This window comes from Hyperoodon ampullatus (assembly GCF_949752795.1).
Source record: "Hyperoodon ampullatus genome assembly, chromosome: X".
NCBI lineage: Eukaryota > Metazoa > Chordata > Mammalia > Artiodactyla > Ziphiidae > Hyperoodon > Hyperoodon ampullatus.
The window spans coordinates 59535222-59550923 of NC_136913.1; the positions used below are offsets into that span (position 1 = coordinate 59535222).

At 44.0% G+C, this 15702-nt stretch overlaps 2 protein-coding genes across 2 annotated transcripts in view; one reads left to right on the forward strand and one right to left on the reverse strand.

The window, feature by feature from the left end:
* Nucleotides 1-901: 901 nt before the first annotated feature.
* The window catches only part of IGBP1 (immunoglobulin binding protein 1), a 39586-nt gene continuing 24785 nt past the window's right edge, over nt 902-15702 (forward strand). The window contains exons 1-5 of the mRNA XM_079728233.1: nt 902-1107; nt 1507-1800; nt 10486-10681; nt 12483-12562; nt 13275-13387. Of these exons, the coding sequence (XP_079584359.1) occupies nt 917-1107; nt 1507-1800; nt 10486-10681; nt 12483-12562; nt 13275-13387 (874 nt within the window). The 5' untranslated portion in view covers nt 902-916. The remainder of the gene's footprint in view (nt 1108-1506; nt 1801-10485; nt 10682-12482; nt 12563-13274; nt 13388-15702) is intronic.
* Nucleotides 14383-14898, reverse strand: LOC307069916 (ferritin heavy chain-like; the record flags this gene model as incomplete). The annotated part of the gene is made up of 1 exon (XM_079728234.1): nt 14383-14898. One exon carries the CDS (start codon nt 14896-14898, stop codon nt 14383-14385), a length of 516 nt encoding a protein of 171 aa, XP_079584360.1.

Here is a 15702-nt window from a genome sequence, read left to right on the forward strand (position 1 = left end):
ATGACACTGGGCACTTAGTAAGTACCAGGCACTGGGCTAGCCGGAGAGGTGCAAAAGTTAATCAGACTTATAGTGGTAAGGGAGATAGATTTGTAAGTCACTAGCTGTAATACAATGTGGTAGGTGTTCTGATAGAGATGCACAGAAAATTTTCATTTGGCGGGGGAGAGGGGCTCAAGGAAGCTTTCACAGAGGAAGTAACTTTTCAAAGTGTGTGTGTGTGTGTGTGTATAGGAGGGGTGACGGTAACTTCTGAATGTGTGTGTGTGTGTGTAAAAGGGGTTGGTAACAGTAACTTTTAAATGTGTGTGTGTGTGTAAAAGGGGTTGGTAACAGTAACTTTTAAATGTGTCTGTAGGAGGGGTGAAGCGACGGGAAAGAGAGCAGGCGAGGATTGGCTGGGAGGAACCCGGAGCTCCAGCTGCTGGGTGGACGGAAGCCGGAGGGGGGTGCTAGTTGCACGACCCTGGCCGCCCCGGCCCTTCAGGCCAGGGAGAGCCTTGCGAGGTAAGGCGCACGCCTGGCCGACTCCGGAGGCGCGCCCGCGCCTACCCTCTCGCGCCCGCCCTAGCTCCGAATTCAGCCTCGTCACACCCGCGCTTCAGAGCCTACGGCACTGCCCAGACCCGGATCGGCGACGAGTAGCCACGCGAAAAGCAGCACCTAGGGTTTGCTTGTTTGCGCGTTGTGTGTCTATAACAGATGCCTACTACTGTTAATAGGCAGCCTGGTAAAATGAGTCTATGGAAACGGTTGCTAGGTTTAGCTAACAGCCGCTTCCGGCAGCTGTCCGACGCTTAGGTAACAATGGAGCCGCTGGACCAATGCTGCGCCCCTTCCGGTTTCGTTGCTGGCAGCCCAGCCCATCCGTCCCAGGGTCGGAAGTGAGGTTTTCCGTGTTCTTCCCTGCCCCAAGATGGCAACAGCCGAAGACGACTTACTGCTGCCGCGGCTCCCCGAGCTGTTCGAAACCAGCAAGCAGCTTCTGGACGAAGTGGAAGTCGCGACTGAACCCACCGGCTCCCGGGTCATCCAAGATAAGGTGTTCAAGGGGCTGGACCTCCTGAAGAAGGCTGCCGAAATGTTATTGGAGCTCGACTTGTTCAGGTACGGGGAGAGGGTAGTATGACTGAGAATGTAGGTAATAATAGTTACCAAGGGCGGAACCATTGATCCTGGGTGCAGGAGACCTTTAAAACCCGGAGCCTTTCTTTCCTACGTCCCACTACGACCTTGTGTACATTGTTTCCATTCTCCACCTCTCTTCCGAGATACTTAATATCACACAACTCTGCTCCCTAGTGTTGGCTATTTGTATAGGCATTGGGTGTGAGCGCTCAGCCACTGTCAGTGAAGAAAACTGGCAGCTGTTCCCGGTGCCTCCTCCCTTTGTCCCACCCCCACCCCCACCCCCACCCCCACCCCAGCCCTTCCCTCCCCCAGGAAGCCAGGGCCACAGTTTGAATACCCAGGCAGACTTCACAGCCTCCTCTTTGCTCTTTCCAGCCGAAATGAAGATTTGGAAGAGATTGCTTCCACCGATCTGAAGTACCTGATGGTGCCAGCATTTCAAGGAGCATTCGCCATGAAACAAGTCAACCCCAGCAAGCGTCTAGATCATTTGCAGTGGGCTCGAGAACACTTTTTAAACTACTTAACTCAGTGCCAATACTATCATGTGGCAGAGTTTGAGCTGCCCAAAACCAAGACCAACTCTGCTGAAAATAACACTGCTGATTCCTCCATGGCCTATCCTAGCCTCGTTTCTATGGCATCTCAGAGACAGGCTAAAATAGAGAGGTGGGTCATTTGAAGACTGCCCAATGGCAGTGCTGTTGGGGGGGAGGGGTGCATGTTTTTTTTCTGGGGGGGGGTGGGAAAAAATGGTGTGTGTCACTCTTTGGGTTCTTATTTAGCATAGGCCCTGGTGAGAGCAAACTCCTGAGTTTTTCAAGAAGCCTCTGCCTTGGTTGAAATGATCATACCTAACTGTCAGACCCCTAGCACCTTATGGTTGCCAACAACAGCAATGTAGTTTAGCACAGTGTTTCCCAGTCTCTCCCGCATCACAGCATGGCAATACTCACATGGTACAGTGAGGTAAGTATCTCTGAAGGGCACAAATATCTTGTAGCTATAGTCCATTTATGGTCAATTGATTGAGAAGCTCTGTTCTAACAATAGTGGATCAGGTGTGTAACATCCTGAACTAATCTTAGTACTGGCATAGCTTCATTATGTGACCTTGAACACCTTGCTTACTCTCTTAGTTTAGTTTTTCAAAAAGAGTGCTCATAGTGTTTAGGAGCTATGCTAGGCACCGGGGAGTCAAACTGAGTATGGGCGTTTGCATGGATATGGGTGGTCTCTGCCTTGGAGGAGCATACAGTGTGGTGAGGAGAAGAGGCATAGAAACAGTATAAATTACAAAATGATGTGATAGGGAAATGCACAAGGTATCAGGAGAGCAGACAGGAGGGGCACCTAACCAAAGAGGGAGCAGGAGAGAGGAGAAGGCTCCCTGGACGAGGTGACTCCTGTGATGAGTTGTTTAAGGATGCATTGGAGTATCATCTAGAGGAAGAGGAAAAGAGGGCTTTAGCCAGCAGAGATAATAGCATTAGTAAAGCTACAGGGACATTAAAGACCACAGTGCTGGGGTGGGGAACAACTGTAAGCAATTAGGTGATGCTAGAACACAAAGTGGGTGCTGAAGAAGGGGAAAGAATGATGCTGAAGAATGTTGTAGTGTTCAGACCAAGGAGAGCTTGGGGTGTGGGGAAGGTGAAAGGACGACCTTGTTCCTGAGAACTTGGGAAGGGGGTTTGAATCCCAGCTCCAAAATATAATCATTCTGATTTTGGGTAGGTTGCTTAATCCCTCAGTGCCTTAACTTCCCCAGATGTCAAATTGGATAATAATAGGTCCTATAAAATAGAAGAGAAATGCATAAAAAGCTCTTACCACATTGTCTGATATAGTAAGCACTCAAAGTCAGCTATTGTCATATCTTTGTAGCTGAGTACAGGTCGTGGAATGAGAGACCTGGGTTTGAGACCCAGCTTTACTTATAAGCCATTGGACTTTGGATAACTTATGTAAACTGTCTGAGCCTCAGGTTTCCTCATATGTGAAGTCTAAGTAACAGTGGTACCTATCATAGGGTTAAGAGGCATTAATAAAGTAAACCACATAAAACAGCTAGCACAGTATCTGTTACATAGTAAATATTCTATAAATGTTACCTATTATTAGGCCATGCTGAAGAGCCTGAGATTTGTTTGGTGACTAGGGATCCACTGGAGGTTTTTTTTTTTTTCCTTAAAGAGTAGCAAGGTCATATTTGCATTTTAACTAGCATACTCTAGCAGCAGTTAGGAAGTATTCTGAGGGAGAAGATTAGATCCAGTTAGGTCACAGAGGTGATGAGACTTTACTACTACAATGGCAGAAGGGATGGAGGGGATATATTTGTTTATAGGGTTGAATCTGCAGAAAACGATCAATTGGTTGTGACAGGTAGGGTAGAATGAAGCAGCAAAGAAGATGTCCATGTTTCTGATGTAGGTGGTGGGTGGCTGTGGAACTCATTGAGATGGGGGAATAGAAGAGGAAGAACAGATAGGGGAGAGTATGAATTGTATATTGAGACATGTTGCATTTAAGGTGCCTAGGAGACATCCAAGTCAAGGTATCTGTAGCATGAAGCTCAGTGGAGAGGCCTGGTCTAGAGAGCTGAAAATTGATTGATTCATTTAACATATTTATTGAGCCTTTACTGTGTGCTAAGTAATGGAGACCCAGACAAAGTCCATGCCCTCATGGAGCTCTTGTTTTGGTGGAGGAGACAAACAGTAAGCTAGTAAATAAAAATGTGATTTTAGGTGGTAAGGGCTTTAAAGAATAATAAAGTATGGTTAAGAGCTAGTGAGTGACAGAGAATGATTTTTGAGGAAATGGGATAGACTGATATGAAGTGGAATTCAGTATCATGTCCTTTGTAAGAAGGTAAGGGCAGCCTGTTGGCATATAACAGGTAGTTTAAACAGTGAATTTGATATCCAAATAATCGTAATATATCCAAAAAAAAAAAAAAGACTGTAAATGCACTAGAGAGATACAAATGGTGTTGTGGACAAAGACCAGGGAGTGATCACATCTGGTTGGAGGGTTAAGGAAAAGGTTTCCGAATGTAGTAGCATTTGAGGTGAGACTAGAAGGATGCAAATTAAAAATGCAAATTACAGGTTAGCCTGAATGTAAAAGTAATAATACTCATTGTAGAAAGTTGGATAACAGAACATTTTTTAAATTAAAAATAAGTCTTCATCCTAGCACTCAGAGATGAGCTTTTTTAACTATCTGATGCATTTCCTTCCAGATACATAGTTATTTTAGTTAATAAATTTGGAAGAATACCATAAATATAGTTTTTTTATCCTTTTTTTTAAACCTAACATCCTGTTTTGATTTCCCTATGTCTTTTGAAGCCATGGTATTTAATGGTTAAATAGTATTCCAGCTTACAGTCATATCATAATTATTTAAACTGATCTTTTATTGTCAAATGCTTAGCCTGTCTATGGGTTGATTTTTTTTTTCTTCTTTTTCTTTTTTTTTTTTTGCGGTACGCGGGCCTCTCGCTGTTGTGGCCTCTCCCGTTGTGGAGCACAGGCTCCGGACGCACAGGCTCAGTGGCCATGGCTCACGAGCCCAGCCGCTCCGCGGCATGTGGGATCCTCCCGGACCGGGGCACGAACCCGTGCCCCCTGCATCAGCAGGTGGACTCTCAACCACTGCGCCACCAGGGAAGCCCTATGGGTTGATTTTTTATTTGCTATTCTAAGTAATGTTATGAGGAAACATAACTGCATCTGTCACTGTTCCTGTAGGACAGATTTCTAGAAGGACCAGTGCCTAAATCAAAAGGTTTGAATATTTTGACTCTTGATGGTAATTATATCGCTTTCCACAATAACAAAGTTTCAAAGTATGTCCCACTGCAGCAGTATTGAATGGCAGCGCTTAGAAAATCCAGATGGGCAAGCAGGAAAGATACCTCATTGTTTTGATTTACATTTCTTTGGTTAGAAAGCTTGATCTTTGAACTTTTTATTGTTTTTTTTTTTTTGCGGTATGCGGGCCTCTCACTGTTGCGGCCTCTCCTGTTGCGGAGCACAGGCTCCAGACGCGCAGGTTCAGCGGCCATGGCTCACGGGCCCAGCCGCTCCGCGGCATGTGGGATCCTCCCAGACCGGGGCACGAACCCGTGTCCCCTGCATCGGCAGGCGGACTCCCAACCACTGCGCCACCAGGGAAGCCCGAACTGCTGGCTTTTTAATCCCCAAATGTGCCCCCACACTCATGTCTTTACCACCTCAATAAACAGACCACCACTCACCCAGGTTTTAAGCTAGAAATCTAGGAGTTAGCTTCAGTTCCTCCCTTCTGAATTGCCACATCCAGTCCATCAACAAGGCCTGCCAGTTCTAGCTACAAAATGTACCTTATGTCCTTCTGTTTCTCTCTTTCTCCACTATCATACCTTCATCTAGGCCACCAGCATCTCTCACCTGAAATATCCAAGCCATTAACTATAAAGACCTGGATGATCTGGCATCTTCCTCTCTCCAATCTCGTCATATATCACACTCCCCTTGTTCACTAGACTGCTGCCATAATAGCCTTCTTTCAGTTCCGAACAGATCCAGTTCTTTCCTTCTACAGAGTCTTTGTACATGTTGTTCTCTTTGCATGGAATGCTCTTCATTTATCTGTCTTTCTGGGCTTTGTCTTTCTCCCCTACTAGAATGTATACTCCATGAGAGCGGTAGCCATTTCTCTCTTGTTCTCTGTGGTATGTCTAGCACAGGGCTTGGTATATAGAAGGTGCTCAAAAAATATTTATTCTTGACAAGTAGGGGGGAACAACATGAGCAAAAGCCCAAGGCAGGGTAGCTGGAGGTATGTACAGGAAATGGAGAATAGTCTGATTTGGCAGAAGCTAAGAGTAGTATGGTTGGAGGACTGTAAGGAAGTGATGTGTATGGAACATTGAAAAGGAAGAGGGGCAGAAAGACAAGTTAACGTGTTATAATAGTCCTTCAACTGGGAAGAAGTGATAAAAATGAAGTTAACAACTATCAGAGATATTACTTTTGCAAGAAGCATTTATATGATTAGAAAACAAATTGTTCAAATCCTTATTTAACTTCTGTAAGTCCTCCATCCCCCACCTCATGACTTTACACAGTGAGGCCATCCTGCATAAAACACCTAAATGGTATGTCCTCTCTCTCTCCCTCAAAACCTGTTTCTTCACGTATCTTCTCTACTCTAATTCCCATCTTTGAGGCGTGAGTGTAAGTCTTGATTAACTGTACCTACATTCTTTTGACAAAAATGGAGAAGTAGAAGCTGGGTAAGTAATGAGTCTAGTTTTAGATTTACTGAATTTAGGTCCTAAAGTGACAACTGGACAGCCATGTCCATAGACAGATGGAAATGTGTAACTAAAACTTATCAGACTGTTTTGCTGCTAGTGCTAAAAATTCAGGAGTGTCACTGGGTGTGGATAGTTTGCCAAGAAAAAACATGTAGAGGGAACAAAAAAGCCAAGGATAAAACCTTGGGGCAAATTAAGGGAGAAGGAAGAGGAAAGAAAGAGCTGAGGTAAGAGACTCAACAAGGTACAGGTAAAAGTACTTATAGAAAGAAGCCTGGGGAAGAGAGAGGACAAATGTCCTCTTTGAAGCTTCTCTCTACCTGTCTCCCCTCCCAGATACTATAGCACTTAGTTTATGTTACTTATCAGGCCATAACAGTCTGTTATTTTCTAGACTTGGAACTTCTAAAGGTCAGAGATCTTGACTAATTATATCCTTAGTATCCTAATTATATCATTATATCCTTGGTACCCAACCAGTAACTGGATCATAGTAGGTACTTGAGGTATCTTTGGGAAGGACAGATAGAGTGGTCATCAGAAAGATGGAAACAATATGGTATAGCAGAAAAAGCCCGGGCTTTGGAGTCAGACCCGGGGTGACCAGTCCAATTCCTGCCACCTAGTAGATGGGGCATCATCTAGCCCCCCTTAACCTCAATTTTTCCCATCAGATAACAATATATTGCTGCTTACAAAGCACATTCATGAATATTGTTCATTTGCTCCTCTTGACAGCCCCATGAAGCAGATATTATCCCATTTTAGAAATAAGGAAATGGGCTCTGAGTACTGACTTGTCCAAAGTTACATGGCTAGTAAGTGGCCAGGCTTTAAACTCAGGTCTTCAAATTCCCAGTTCTAGTGCTGTTTAGAAAAGAGAGAAGAGTGGTCATTTGAAAAGGCAGAACATGGATTGAGGGAAGGTGTTTCTAGGATAGGGGAAAGGCACTAGTAGGGTGAAAAATTGTAACTGCTAATGACAGGGAGGATGATTGAGTGAGGCTTGGAAGAATGTGGGTGGGGACAGGATTGATAGCCAAAGTGGAATGGTAAAGACAACATTAGCTCCTTAAAGGCAAGAGGAGAGGAGGAAAGGTGAAGCTATAGAGATTTTAAGGTAAAAAGGGAAATTGAATTTCTACATTGGCTGGCCATCTGGTGAGCATGATGTTGGCATGGAATCCACAAAAGATGAGCAAAAAGATAGCTGAACAAGAGTGACCGTTCCGCTGAAGTTTGATCATATGAATTTGTAGTTGACTCATTTGACACAAATTTGTAATTCGTTACCTTTCTTCAGCAGCTTGGGAACAGAAAAGGGGAATGAATGATGAAAGTGGCCCAGAGTCAGAAGGGTGACAGGCACCGGGGAATTCTAGTGTGATAGGGAGTGTTTGCATGCAATGGCTCACCATAGGAAATCTAGAACAGTGACAAAGGTCTAGGATAGTGGTTTACAATCTGTTCCTTCGAGCCCTAAGATTCTACCACAGTGCCTGGGTAGGGGGCATGTTGGGAGCCCTCCTCTGATTTAACCAAGGCGGATTTTATCTTTTATTACTTTCTGGAGTTCCAAATAAGCTCTCATAAGAATAAAGGGTTCTTCTGCTAAGACAGAAAGGTTTAAAAAACACTGGCCTCAAAGAATAGGAGTTCAGGAACTTAGAAGTCCCAAAGATGACTAGGAGCAAAGTCATAGAAGCAAAGGAAGTAGAGAAGAAGGAAAGACCAGAGAGTGTGACTAGACCGCTTGCATGCAGAGGATGGGGAAGGAAGCACAGGAACCTTATTCAAAGGCCCAGTAGACTAACCAAGAATTTACCCTGGATTACATACATTCTAAGGCCCTGATATATATATATGTGTGTGTGTGTGTGTGTGTGTGTGTGTGTGTGTGTGTGTGTGTATTTTTTTTTCCTGACTTAGGTACATCCAGGAAAGAGGGTGGGGGTAGAAGTGGCACCAGAGTTAAATGTTCTCAAGTGATATTTGTAATAGCATTCATGAACTAGGAATTGACCTGTGTAGTGTTTTACTCAGAAGGCCACCTGTGATGGTGCTGTGACAGTTATTTTTAACATTACATAAAGTGCCCACTTGTTGATTAAAAGGAGCAGAAGAGCCTAAAAGTTGTTTTTTTTTTTTTAATAAATTTATTTATCTATTTATTTATTTGGCTGCATGTGGGCTTTCTCTAGTTGCAGGGAGTCGGGGCTTCTCTTGTTGCAGAGCACGGGCTCTAGGTGCACAGGCTTCAGTAGTTGTGGCATGCAGGTTCAGTAGTTGTGGCTCACGGGCTTAGATGCTCCGCGGCATGTGGGATCTTCCCGGACCAGGGCTCAAACCCGTGTCCCCTGCATTGGCAGGTGGATTCTTAACCACTGCGCCACCTGGGAAGTCCCTAAAAGTTTTTATAATAAAGAATGATTCCAGAGCAGAGGTTCTTGACTTTTTGTGGGTCATGGACCTCCTTAACCTCTCCCCAGTAAAAAAAAAAAAAAAGAAGAAGCATACACGTAGAACTCTATACAAAATTTGGGGGAGTTCAAGAACACCCCCCCCTCCAAACTCTGTCCGTGGACCTCAGGTTAAGAACTTCAGATTTGGGTGAACACCCACAGAGGAGCGTCTGATTCTGGAGGTCTAGAGTGGGATTCCAGACATAGATATTTCAAGATACTTCTCTTGGAAGTTGTGGAGTTTTCCCTTGATTCCTCTCTTTGCCTCAAGACCTTACATCCAATAAATCAACAAATACTGTTATATTTTAATTATGTCCACATCTCACCACCTCCCTATTTCAAGTCACTGTCTCTCGCCTGGATTGTGGCAATATCCTCTTAATTGATTTTCCTGCTCCACCCTTGCCTCCCCTGCCCACAGTCTACACACAACAGAGTAGTCCATTAAAAAAAAGTTCATTTCATGTATTCTATTTTAAAGCTTCCAGTGGCTTTCTCTTCTCAAAATATCATGACATTTGATATTTCGTGTATTCTTGACCTACAGCGTTCTACAAATTATGGCCCTGGCTATCTCTCTGACCTCACTTCCTATTATTCTTCACGTCATGCCAGCCACACTGACCTCCTTGCTATTTCTCAAACATGTCAGGCCAACACTCTCCCACCCCAGGACCTTCATATTTGCTTTTCCCCCTTAGAACACTGTTTCAGATACTGGCATGGCTTCCATCCTTATTTCCTTGAAGTCTTTGCTCAAATGTCATCTCTTCAAAGAAGTCTCTCCTGATCACCCCTACTTTCGCACCATCACTCTATCCACTTTACCTTGCTTTTTTTGCTTCTTCAGAGCACTTCACCACCACCTGACTCATCTGTTTCTTTTTGTCTGTCTTCTCACACTAGAATGAAAGCTTCAGGAGAGCAAGGACTTTCTTGTATGCACTGTTGTGTCTCAAGCACTGAGAACAGTACCTGTCACACAATAGGTACTCAGTAAATAGTCCAATGAGTGATAGATGACACACTAGAATACATCTTGAAAAGGGCAGGCAGGGTGGATATGAGTCTTCAAATTATACTAGGATGAGTTAGAGGAGCTGGAAATGTTTTGCCCAGAAGAAAAGAAGAGATTACCCTTTTTTATGCTGTTTCACAAAGAATTCCTGCATCAATGTCAGGTAAATGACCCCTAAGATTCTCTGACTATTTGAAGCTGTAATTCCCAAATGGACATTGTATATACTAAGCACCCGACCTAGTAAAGGTTGATGTCATAAAATTACTAAGGCTCTCCCATCTCAAAATATGATGGGAAGAGTTGCTCAGATCAGGCTACCTCGATATTTTTCTGGTTTCAGGATGCGTTTCTCAGCTTCTGCTGATCCTTTCCTTGCCTTGTAGTCTTGAGAGAACTGCCTTGGTGGCAAATTCTGAGGTATAGAATCTGTATTTTTGCCTAAGTGGAAATCGGTGTACCTGGTCATTTGTAAGGGTAACATTGTATTGTGGCCTTCTTTTGAAGGAACACCTCTTTATTTTTAAGTTCATGGCTAATGTGTTTCTGTGGAACAGATACAAGCAGAAGAAGGAGGTGGAGCATAGGTTGTCTGCACTGAAATCTGCTGTGGAAAGTGGTCAAGCAGATGATGAGCGTGTTCGTGAATATTACCTCCTTCACCTTCGAAGGTGGATTGGTATCAGCTTAGAAGAGATTGAGAGCATTGACCAGGAGATAAAGATCTTGAGAGGAAAAGACTCTTCAAAAGAGGTAAGCCTGGTCACTGCCTATATCGCTGAAAAAGCTACTGTCAGAGATTTGAATCTTCTACAGGAGAGTAATCGAATTAAAATCCTTTTAAGTCTCCATAAGATCATTGTTCTTATTAAGAGTAGTGGAGGAAGGCTGAAGGTTCACTAGGATAGCCTTCTTTCTAGTTTATAGTATTGTTTCCCAGTGCTTTCTAACCTGTAACACACTTCCAGTCTTTTGTAATTTTGTGCCAAGCCAGGAGGGAGGGAGGCTTCTCTGAAGTGAAAATTGGTTTGGGCTGTGAGCAGTCATGACTGCTGAAGGAAGGCATAGGGAGGTGGGCCTTGAAAACCTGTGCTTGACTGTAATAAACAGGAAGAGGGATAGGATGGGAATGAAGAAGAGTGTAACTGGAAAAGAGAGAAAAGAGTAAAAAGAAGATAAAGCAAAAGACATGGAATGTGTTTAGGTTGGGGGAGAAACCAGGATTTAACCTTACACAATGATACACTCTCACACCTTAGGTCACCCAAGTATGAAACACAGCAAGGACATCTCTGCACAAAATGTCAGGCATATTGGTAAAGAAAACTTGGTGTAACCCCACTTTGGCTGTCTCTGAAGATCATAACTGTGTTTTGGAGCTGCTACTTCAAAATATTAGGCTCTGCTGCCACTTATTTTTTGGTTCAGAATATAACATGAATTGAGTTGAATTTATCAGTTAGTCGCAGGCATTTAAGTCCTCAGAGAAACCTCTTGCTAATTCGATTTCCACTAATTAGCCCAGGAGCTTTTGCCTCAGGGTAACATCAACCTAGTTTCTCCTGCGAAGGGATCAAAGAATGAACAATTAGTATTCTAAAGCCTTAAGGCCCCTTGGGCATATCTAGATGAGTGGTTTTCAGGCATCATGAGGCTGGACTCCTCTGGATCCTCCCATCTCCTTAGTTTTTTTGTTTTTTGTTTGTTTTTTTTTTTCTGGTACGCGGGCCTCTCACTGTTGTGGCTTCTCCTGTTGCGGAGCACAGGCTCCAGACTCGCAGGCTCAGCGGCCATGGCTCACGGGCCTAGCCGCTCCGCAGCATGTGGGATCTTCCCGGACCGGGGCACGAACCCGTGACCCCTGCATCAGCAGGCGGACTCTCAACCACTGCGCCACCAGGGAAGCCCGCCAGTTTTTTGTTTTTATACTTTCTCATTTGGTATTGGGATTGGCTCTGGAAGTGATGGAGTTTAGAACCAAGTGAACATCTTTTCTTGACCATAGTTTGTTTTGGTGTGCCCCTGGACAGCCAAGTTTCCTTGAAACATTTCTGTGCACCTATATATGAAAAATACTAACCCATTCTTCCCCCCCCCCTTGCATTTAGGAACATCCACTTCTAAAACACCCTAGGGAGCTCATGACAATTAATAGCAAAATTACATTGGACAGGGTTTTAGCAGAAGGGTCTTCATAATTCAACTTTAGCACTGAAGGCCAGGCTAAGGAAAGGGGCTTCAAATTGAGCTCAAGGGTTTTAGATGGAACAGGGAAGAAGGCTTTGGAATCTTCCTCTTTGGAGGGGAGTATTTTAAAGTCAAGTAATTTTTCACTTGTGGTGAAATGATTCCTGGGAGAGCTTTCTCTTCCTCCCTTTCCAGCAAGATACTTGGGCCACCTCAGGAGAGCTAACCAACCTCCACCATTAGTATTCTGCAGATATATCTTAGAGACTGATAAATAGGGCTTTTTAAGCACCTAAAGACATAAGAGCCTGCATAGTAGGGTGGGCAGAATGACAAGTACACTTCTGATAATTAATTTCCTTTTTAGGCATCAACTTCTCACTCATCTCGTCGGGACAGGCCTCCAATGAAACCGTTTGTTCTCACTCGGAACATGGCCCAAGCCAAGTAGGTAGTATTAAAAAGTGGGTTGCCTTTGCAAGCCCCCTGCTTTTATGGTTCATTTACAGTGCATGAGTACCAGAAGGTAATGGCTTCACCTGGGGAGGCTGTTCTTTCATCAGAGGTATCTCCTCTGATACTTTCTCTGTCTGTCTTCATCAGACATTTCCCTCACAAACTGGAGCTTAAAAATAGGCTAGAAAGGAAACCAACAAAAATTAATTAATTAACTAATTAAAAACAGAAAGAAGAAAAGAATCTAAGGGAGAATTGTAGACCTTAAAATTGTTTCCCACTGTTTCCTTCAGCTACAGTTCTCAAAAGGACATGTTTGCCTATCTAGGTTTTAATTCTGAGTTTGGGGATGCTTTTCCATAGGGTGGCAGAAGAGTCTTCTTCCTCTGTGTATCTTTTATACCCTCCAAGTATAAATACTCCTTCCATCGTATCATCACTCCTCTGTGGGGCATTAGCCTCCAGGATTGCTTACTGGGAGATGATTCTGGGCTATTTATCTTCTCATGAAAGCTCTTGCCTTTAATTCTCCTTCCTGGATGCCTCTTTTTACATATCCTAACAGGAGTTTGCACAAATCCTCAGAAGATAGCTGGGTAGGGGAACAAGGATGAAACAGACACAGGCTTTATCACTAAAGAGAAGAGGCTTTTTAATAGAGCTATTTATGTTTACTTTTCTAAATGCAGTGTTATTCTTGCAGAGTATTTGGAGCTGGTTATCCAAGTCTGGCATCTATGACAGTGAATGACTGGTATGAACAGCATCGGAAATTTGGAGCATTACCTGATCAGGGTATAGCCAAGAAAACATCAGGTATGGAGGGGTGGGAGGAGAGTAGTTATACTACTACACTACTGGTCCCTAACTCTCGAGCAATTAAATTCAGACCAAGTATTGCTGCCCTTTAGAAGCAAAAGAAATCTGGACAAAGATTCTGAGTAATAGAAAGATTCTAGTCAGTATTTTATTTCATTTATTATTAAAATAAATAGCACATGATTTTGGGAGGATGGGGGCAGTGGGACAGCATAGTTTTTAAATTTCTCCAAATATCATGGCATAAAAACATACTGAGCAGCTAGATAGCAAAGCCAAAAATCCATAAATAGCAGTTCTGCTTCTGGTAACAGCAGAGTAGGTTGTATCAGGCCAACCCCTCCTATAGATAACAATTACAGACTGAACAGAATATAACAAAACAGCTATCTGAAGGCCCTGAGAGTGACCAAAATCAGACATAGACTGTAGGGCAGTCAACACTTATATAAGAAGGGAATGGTACTTGGAACTTCTTGAGGGCAAGGACTTTGGCTTACTGTGTTCTTGGTGCTCAGTTTGGTAATTAGATCATGGTAGGTACTTGGAGGTGTGTTTGGGAGGGAAAGGTGGAGCTGGTAGTCCTTAGAAAGATGGAAGCAATATGGCACAGCAGAAAAAGCACGGACAGATCTGGAGTAACCAATTACTCCTACCGCTTAGATAGGACATCATCTAGCCCCTCTGAGCCTATTTTCCTTATCTCATGTATTATCTCACTTGATACTCTTAACAACCCCATGAAGCAAACATTCTTACTCCCATTTTATTTATTTATTTATTATTTGGGGGGGGGGGGTACCAAATTACTTTATTTGAAAGAATGGTACTAAGGAAAGGACTTGTAGATGTTTTGGTACAACTTACAGAAAAGATAAAGGTAACCCAAACATGCATGCACTGCCTTGGTGACCAGGGAAGTCACCCCTATGGCTACGAGAAGCCAGCCTAAGGCTTAGCTCTCATTATCACTATTTCCCAGGGTGTGCTTATCAAAGAGATACTGTGCCATGCCAGATTCGGGGGGCCCCCATCGTGCACAAGTTGGTTACGTGGTCACCCAATTCTTTAATGGATTTCACCTGCTCATTCAGATAATGAGTCTCAATGAAGTCACACAAATGGGGGTCATTTTTCTCAGTGGCCAGTTTGTGCAGTTCCAGTAGTGACTGATTCACACTTTTTTCCAAGTGTAGCGCACATTCTATTGCGTTCAGCCCATTATCCCAGTCATCACAGTCTGGTTTCTTGATATCCTGAAGGAAGATTCGGCCACCCCGTTGGTTCTGCAGCTTCATCAGTTTCTCAGCATGTTCCCTCTCCTCACAAGATTGGTGAAGAAAGTATTTGGCAAAGTTCTTCAAAGCCACATCATCACGGTCAAAATAGTACGACATGGACAGGCAGATGTAGGAGGCGTAGAGCTCCAGGTTGATCTGGAGGTTGATGGCGGCCTCCGAGCCCTGGTGGTAGTTCTGGCGCACCTGCGAGGGGGACGCGGTCGTCATGGCGGGCGGCTGAGGTGAAGCGGTGGCGGTGGCTGCACGGCACTGTGACGGCGGCGGGGACCTTGGGGCGGTCGGAGGGCGCTGTGAGGTGGTGGCGAGGGCTGGCTCTGAGCGGCCGGCCAGAGCGGGAGATGAGCGCCGGGTTCCATCCAAGCACTGTTGAAGCAGGAAACCACGGGCGACTCTCTGCGAGGACTGTGTTTACTCCCATTTTAGAATGAGGAAATGGTGTCTGAGAACTAACCCAAAGTAAACATAGCTAGAAAGTGGACAGGCTAGGATGTTAATACAGGCCCTAAAATTCCCACTTCCAATGCTGTTTCCACTGTAGCAAAGAGAAGAGTGGTCATTTGAAAAGGTTTCCTGTTTTTTTTATAGCTTTTCACCCATGGGCAGGCTGCACTTGCTATAATATGGAGGTAGGTAAAACTTGGATAGAAACCAGTCTTATCGGATGAGGAAGGAGAGAACTGAGTTCAGGGTGACTGTAGCAACTGAAACCTGAGAAGATATCCCAGGAGAGAACCACAGAGGAGGAGCCCTAATTGTATAAAGCCTGTCCAAATCTCTGGCAGACTACTAAGCTATACAGGATTGACTCCAAGCACCCTCAGTAGAGCTAAAATAACTGAATGGATAATCCAGCTACTGCCCAATGCAGAGGAAACAGAATTTGGAATTTTCGTTCTAGACAAATGAAAACTAACTGAAATGAAAAAATCAGTACTTTTTAGAGGAACAAAACAGAATTCATAATCTCTACAACATAACCATTCACAAAGTCTGGGATTCAGTCCTCAACTA